At 59.8% G+C, this 7,463-nt stretch overlaps 1 protein-coding gene across 1 annotated transcript; it reads right to left on the reverse strand.

The window, feature by feature from the left end:
* Positions 1 to 1,339: 1,339 nt before the first annotated feature.
* VOLCADRAFT_96154 (uncharacterized protein) lies at positions 1,340 to 6,504 on the reverse strand (the record flags this gene model as incomplete). The annotated part of the gene is made up of 8 exons (XM_002955216.1): positions 1,340 to 1,592; positions 2,078 to 2,181; positions 2,601 to 2,807; positions 3,069 to 3,169; positions 3,634 to 3,903; positions 4,275 to 4,526; positions 4,961 to 5,053; positions 6,462 to 6,504. 8 exons carry the CDS (start codon positions 6,502 to 6,504, stop codon positions 1,340 to 1,342), a joined length of 1,323 nt encoding a protein of 440 aa, XP_002955262.1.
* Between the last annotated feature and the right edge of the window lie 959 nt (positions 6,505 to 7,463).

Below are 7,463 nucleotides of genomic sequence, written 5' to 3' on the forward strand. Positions count from 1 at the left end.
TTAGTAAGGTGTCGACTGCCTCGATGCTGAATAAAAGGGTACGGCAACTCTCCTCCGTTTTTATAGGCCTGCGTGCCAAGGGTAATGTACACGTGAGTTGGAGTACATCGTGGCTTGTACGGCTGTGTTGCTTCTTTCAGCACGTGGCATGCATGGGTGGGTACAGGAGCACGAGCGAATCCTCGAAGTGAGATGGCTGCACCGCAGGCGATGGCCCTAAGGGGGAGTAACGGCGGTCGCCCCACGTGCACTGTTTTGCCCGGGATCTTGCCCGTGCTGATAGTGCTGCTGTACCCAGTCTTTTACAAGGTTAGTAGGAACTTTGAGCTCAATCTCCTTCCTTTCCTCATCAACATTTGCCGTAAGCTTTGAAAACCAGTGACAATCTATCCCCTTTCTGCCCCGGGGGCCCCCAGATCGCACGTGAGGAAGGACAGCAACAAGTGATTGGAGCACTGCGTACGGGAGTTCGGGGTAACCCCCTTATCCCGGTCCTCCTACGCACACTGTACATCTCGGTCCTCAGCTAGGTGTGTCTGTAGGTAGACAGTAGGAGTACGGCGCCAGCATGCCCCGGGATCGTATTGGACACAGCACGCCTCCCCGCGCCTATGAAGTCGCATCCCCAGCCGCGGCGGCCGAAGGCAACGTAGCAGGAGGGCTGACACGCTGGGACACAGTGGAGCCGCCCACTGTAAAATCTCCCGTGGTGCCCAGTCCGCAGTAACATACAGCAGTACACGGGGACCCTTCCACGGCGGCCCTCCCCATGCGGCGAATTTTGCGAATCCGGATGCGGACAGTGAAGTAGGGGATGCGGCCACGAAGGACGGGAAGCGCAACCAGGCCCTGAGCCTCGCCCTCAGGCCTCGAGGGCGTGAGGCCGCCGGCGCGGAATCCCCGCCTCACGCCGTTACCACACCGCCAGAGACCTGATATGACCTGATCACCGACATCCTGGATCAGTAGCCGCTGGGGGGTTAATTGCCAACAACCTTTCTATCCCGTTACCATATTATCGCGGCCCTGGTTTCTATCTCCCCCCCTCGCAATGAAGCCGCTGGCATCGAACACTTCCACTTCCAACAGCACCATATACAGCAACACGCGGCCCCTCACAATGTAAGTGCCAACGCAACAGGCATTTCCGCTCCACTAACTTGACAGGGACTACTACTGGCCAAAATCAAGCCGTGTGGTTTCATCCAATAGTTCCGAAAGACGGAGAGCCTACACACCCCCCAGGCGCCGAGCCGGGGAAGGTAGGCTGTCGGCGGGGAAACGGGAGCGACCAGTGTTGCCACTGCCGGGCCAACCCGACGCGCGGTGCCGCCGCTGCCTAGGTCCCCGCCACCGCCACCGGGGCCCCTGGTGCTCCCGGCTGCTGGGCGCCACTGCCTGCTGCCCCCAGTGCGTGCTGTTGTGCTTGCTTGGCCGCCCCATGTCGCGGGTCTTGCTGCTGCTGCTGCTGCTGTGCATGTTGCTCGTCCAGCCTCATGAGTACAACTTGCTGTTGCTGCAGCTTCCTAGCCGCTTCCTGCTCCTGCTGTGTCAGCTCCAGGTAGGCTGCCAGGGGCAGCAGGTCCTGGAGCCTGTAGGTTGGGCTCAGAGACAGGCAAAAGGGGGGGGAGGGACACAGACAGGGCCGGAGTGTGCGAGCGGGGGACAGAGCGGTGTACTGAGGTACACGGTAGGTGGATCAGGGCAAAGGACGGGAGAGGTGCGCGGCGGCGCCCGAGGGGCGAGAGGGCGCACGGCGCCACAATTCGCAGGTGGCGGCGAGGAGGAAGACATAGAGAAGTGACCAAGGGGTACAGGCCCGGTGTGTGTGTGTGTGTGTGTGTGTGTTGGTGGGGAGGTGTTGAATGGGGGATGTGTGGGGATGTTCAGTTCACCCCAGATGGGAGGTGCCGCAACCCCTTGTGCGGGGGCCCCTCGGCTGTCGCCGCATGTGGCCCTCCCTAACACCTCCTCGCGTTCCGCCGCCCACCCCTCCTCCCACCGCGTCTCACGCAACCCCCCTCCTTTCCCCCTCCGCCTCCTCCCCCTCCTCCTGCTGCTGCTGTTCAAATCTCACCTGTGTACGGCAGCCTTCAGGAGCAGGAAGGCCCCCGCGATGAGCAGCGGCACCTCCACCACCTCACGCCACCAGCGTGGCGGTATCAGCACCAGTACGACACCCTGCGCCACCGCGGGGGGATTGCGGGGGAGGTGGGTGCAGATCGCATGCAAAGAGAAAGGAATCAACTTTTGCAAAGAACCACCTCGCAATGCCGTGGGGGCTCCCACAGAGCAGAGAGTGATTGGGGAGTGTGTACGGCGGGTATCCGCCAGCTGAGAATCTATTTCCTGCCTCGCGATTGGCTAGTGGCCACCTAGACGAGTATCATGCAGGGTGACAGGAGATGCGGACTGCCCGGGGATGCAGCCGCACGCGCAGAAAACGGAGGTCGGGAACTAACGCCGCTGCGGCTGATTTTAAATACTTTCCTTCAACGACCCACACCACCACCACATGCCATGTAACACTACGGACAGCAGGCAGAGAAGAAAGGCAGAGACAGACGGACAGACGGACGGACAGACAGACGCAGACGCACCTGAATGTATTCCAAAAGCCGTCCCGCCGCCAATACCGCTGCGAACGGCATGCCGTACGCTGCCAGTGATGATGTCATGAGACTGGACGAGCGGTTCAGCGCGTCACGCCCTGCTTGGCCTTCCAGTACGGCAGCAGGTAGCGCCAGCTGAATCCTCATGAGTCGCGGTAGGGCCCACACCGCCGGAAGCACTAGCAGGCACAAACCCTGCGTGCGTATGTATGTATGTAGGTATGTATCTATGAGTCTATGTAGGTATGTAGGTATGCATGTGTGTGCGTATGTACGTATGTATGTAAGTAGGTAGGTAGGTAGGTAATGCGTGTCTGCATGTCTGTCTGTCTGTCTACATGACTTGGATTGTACTGTGCGCCATGGGGCTGCTGGAACGGCCGATCTAGTGCGGGACCCGGGACCCGCTATGTGGCGATCTAGTGATCCGCCGCGACCTGATGGGTGATGTCCCACCTGCAGGGGCAGCGCCCGCATGTTGAACTGCAGGTCCACCAGCCAAACGCGGCGAAAGGCCCGACCCGCCTCCGGCAGTACTCCGAGCAGCGAGCCCGCGGCTGCCCGCAGAGCCCCCCAGGGACCAGCAGCAGCAGCAGCAGCAGCAGCAGCAGCAGCAGCACCACCACCACCACCACCGCCACCTTCGTCACCAGTACCTGCGGCAAGTAAATTGCCAAATGCGTTTTATCCAGGTTTCTCAACGTTATCGCGTTTTCCTCGTTTTAATATAGATTTCGAATACTAATACCATATGTAGCTCTTTACCTTCCATACTTTTGATTGCTAATAAGCTTTTTGGGGTTGTAGGTATTGTAGGGCTTTTAGATAAAGGATTCAGGTTTTCAGGCTTAAGAGGCGCCCCCGCCTGCTGGTCACTAGTTTGCTCCGTAGGCGCCCAACCCCCCCCGCAGTCCCTCAGCGTCGTCCAATCCAACTGCTGAGAGCATTGTTCAATGCCCAAAACAGAGCGCACACGGCCTCCTGTCCTCCTTGAAGCCCGCGCCCCATCCTTTCTACTCACTGGTTAACCGGGGATCAGCGTCCAACAGCGCTGCCGGCGGTGAGGGCGGTGGCGCCGCCGCCAGCGACGTCGCCGCCGAGATCGCCGACACGGTAACTGGGGGTTCGTCCAGCAGCGGTGAGTGTGCCACGTCGGAGTTCCGTGCATTGGGAGCGGATGTGACGGCGCCGTCGGCTGCATGCCGCGACGCCGACGCCGATGCCGCCGGCGGCGGGGCCGTCGGCAGTGCATGTATTCCGAGATCAGCGAGCGCCGCTGCTCCCGTGTCGTCTGAGGACAAGTAAAGCGACCCGCCGACTGCAGCAGTTATAACGTTAAATTAGTTGGTCGGTTAATTGGTTGATGTCGTTACTGTGCCGGTATCAGAACAGCTGCGAGTGTGGGTACATAAATGCAAACATACATGCATACATACATACATACAGACAGACAGACAGACAGACAACACACGTCGACTGTACACATCGCGAACTCAACCACCGACCCGTAACTGAATACTCCTAACCACCACCGTTTAACAGACCGCTCCAGCAGTTCTTAAAGCCCTCAAGCCGGCCCGCAACAGGTCCCCAGGTCCCCCACGTCACCCCCTCCCCCTGAGAGAAAAGAAAAGAGGTTACATCCTCTTGGCCCCGTCGCACCGCCGTTCCGTACTGCAGCTCCTGGCGACGTCGACCCAAGTGGCCAAGGCGAAGATGGTGATGAAGATAGGGACCCATGGGTCCGAGACGAGGTCGAGGCGGATTCTGGCGCTGCCGCGGCTCCCGCTTCCCCGCCGAGCCGACCCTCCCGCGGGGCGCAGGCGAGCGCGGCGATGGTGAATGCGAGTGAGTTCAGTGCGATTGTGAAGGGCAGGCAGCCCAGGAAGAACATGCCGATGAGCACCTCGTAACCTGGGTGGGGGATGGAGCGGCAGGAGGGAGGGAGGGAGGGAGGGAGGCAGCCACGTAATGCAAGCAGCAGAGGTCAATTGCGCAGACGCCGTGTGCGTGGAGGGAGCGCATTCCTGAAGAAGACCAGCGGGTACCCGGGTATGCGTGTGTCACCCGGGTGGGGGCGGTGTTACCCCGGGGTATTTCGGCCGTGAGACGCCGTCAGAGGCGGTGGGGATACCAAGAAGTACGGCAGGGCGGGGTACGGCAGGGCGACCTCCCTCCTCCCCTTTTCAGCGACTCCCTCCCATCCCGCCCCAAGCCCAGAGCATACCCACACCCGCCCCGTCGCCTTCCCCACCGCTGCCCCCCACCCCTCTGGCATGGAATTACCCGTTCCCCCAGCCCCTTTTCAGGCCCCCCGCTCCTCCTCCGTCACCACCCTCGCCGCCCACCAGGGTTAGCCCTTATGAATGCGGGTTCCAGGTACAGCCACCAGGGGTTGCCGCCGGCCGCGGAGGCGGAGGCGCCCAGGAGGACCTCGGCGGCTGGGGATGAGGGGAGTGGTGGGGGCGGGCGGGATGGGCGGGGGGAGATGGCTTTTGAGCGGCGGGTTTAGGGCAGGGCCGCGTGATGATATGCCATGATGGTGATTGTAATCGCAATTGTAATGGTGTGATGATGGACCCAGGCCCCACACGGACACGCATGCTATCTCCCCATCCATCCAACCATCATGCACCTATCGCCAGGGCCGTACAGTCGTACCATGGTTGGTCAGGCGCTGGGTCACCCGGTGGAGCAGGAAGGCCACCCCGTCCTTTATGGCGTACAACAGCAGTACGGCAAGGAAGTGAGACCGCAGCAGGGTGACCACCCGCGCCAGCAGCCCGAGTGCGGTGATACGTGGCGGCGGCGGCGGTGGTGCCGCGGCCGCCGACGCAACGGCGCCCACCACAGCAGCCGCTGCAACGCTGGCGGCGACCGCCGCCGACGCGACGGCCGTGCTGGGACTGTTGCCGTCGTCCCCGCTGCCCCTATCCGCAGCCGAAATACCCTCGCTTTGGCTGCTAGGATTCACGCCATAGGAATCGCTAGTGCCGTTACGACTGTTTTTGTCGCCGTTGCTGCTGCTGCTGCTGCTGCTGCCTGATGCGCATTTGACGGGGCCAGGCGCCAACCCGCGGCGGGAGGAGTTGCAGGGTCCGCGCTGGGCTCCTGCAGAAGCAGGAGCTGCTGCTGCTGCCGCCGCAGGATTGAATCTCCGGAGGGCTGCAGGGCCCAGAAGCTTATGGCCAGCGACCCGCGGGTCATGGGCCAGTACTCGGACCTGATGGCTACGGCAGTAGCAAAGGCAACGAAAACAACGGCGGAAACGACGTTAGGAAAAGCTAAACCTGACTGGCTTCGAATGCCGCTGATGAGGTGCTATGAGAAATGCCGCGAAGTGGGCGAAAGCGAGCTTTGCTACATGTCACAAGGAAGCTGAGGACCGGGAAGCTCACGAGGAGGCGGCAACGCATTGATAACGTCTTACGAATATGCACACCGGTTACAGCCGGTGTGCATGCCCCGCAAGCAGCTCGGCCGCGAGAGCGAGGAGCCATGCCGTACAAACGAACTGTAACAACCGCATCAAAATGCAGCTACGAGGTTACAGAAATGATGGAGTGCACACATGAGATTTCCCCCTATACGTAATAGAATCTGAAGTGCTTGTCAGGTAGTCATCGCGACACAACATCAGAGAACATGAACAAAGAGCAACATGGTGTTCAGGTTGGTCAGTCCCAGAAGCAAGACAGATTCTGTCCATTTACCTTAGCCGGAGGGCGGCCGTCAACGTGACGTCCGAGGGCCACACGCCGTGACGTAAGCGAGGTGGTCGTCCATGGGTCACGTTCTGTCCAGACGAACTCCCATAGAAAATAGTTGCGCTAAAGGTGTGCGGCTTACGGTGAAGCGTTGGAGTGAAGACGCTGTCTAGGCCAGGGCTCATTGTTACGCTTTGCATTAAAGCCTCAGGTCTTGCCGGAAGGATCATATCTGTAACCCTTTCCGGCGATATGACAGAAATATGTAACTGAAACAGAACTGCGCTTATAGCGCAAGTAATGTCAGTTGTGTCGGAGTGAGCGAGGCGTCGCCATCATACTACCGCAGCCCCGATGTCCGTCCGACTTCGGGGATCACGATGGTGCCATTTCCTTACAAATGCATATCCGAAAACGGAAGGTTGATAACTTGTTACTATTAAGCCTGCGGAAGCCAGGATTAGTTAGGGCTTTCCGCTGCGTAGCACTTCCCGCCCGTCCGCGTACGTCTTTCAGTCACAAGCAAGTGGCTATACAGCAAGTGTATCGAGTGTGTGCGTGCGCATGTAGGGGCGGACCGTTAGGCGAATCAGACGCTACGATCTTTGCATGTATTCCCCTCCGTAAGCCGTACAGTCGCCGAGTACTGTAATGGAAGATATTATACATTTTAGAATTGCGGAGCGAAAAAGCCACTTTCAGTACACAGAGATAGGATTGCCTCAGGCAAAGTATGCTAATTGATGGCTGTTACGGCCCCTGGCTCTTACGCCGGGGGTTGATGGCGCGGCGGGAGCCAGCAATTCCTGTGTCGTCTTAGGAGGTAGCTAGGGAGGTAGTTCACTGACAGTTGATGCTAACGGATCGCTTGCTGATGATAACGGATCGTCTCCGCCTGGCTGCGCTGCTGGCCTTTCGTTTGCTCGGTGCTGCCGCAGCGGTTCGTGAGGCCGATGCACTTCTAGCAGTGTGCAGGGTAGCCCAGGACAAGAGGAAGTGTTAGGAAGTGGGGTTGTGGCGCCGATCCGTGCTGACCGCTGCACCGGTCTTCTCAGCCGGGAAGTGCCGGCGGGAACACCGCGCGGTTCGACTCCGCGCACTCTTCGTCGATGAAAGGTATCTCTGCCTCTCTAGGCCTTTTTGG

Source organism: Volvox carteri (genome assembly GCF_000143455.1).
Source record: "Volvox carteri f. nagariensis unplaced genomic scaffold VOLCAscaffold_49, whole genome shotgun sequence".
NCBI lineage: Eukaryota > Viridiplantae > Chlorophyta > Chlorophyceae > Chlamydomonadales > Volvocaceae > Volvox > Volvox carteri.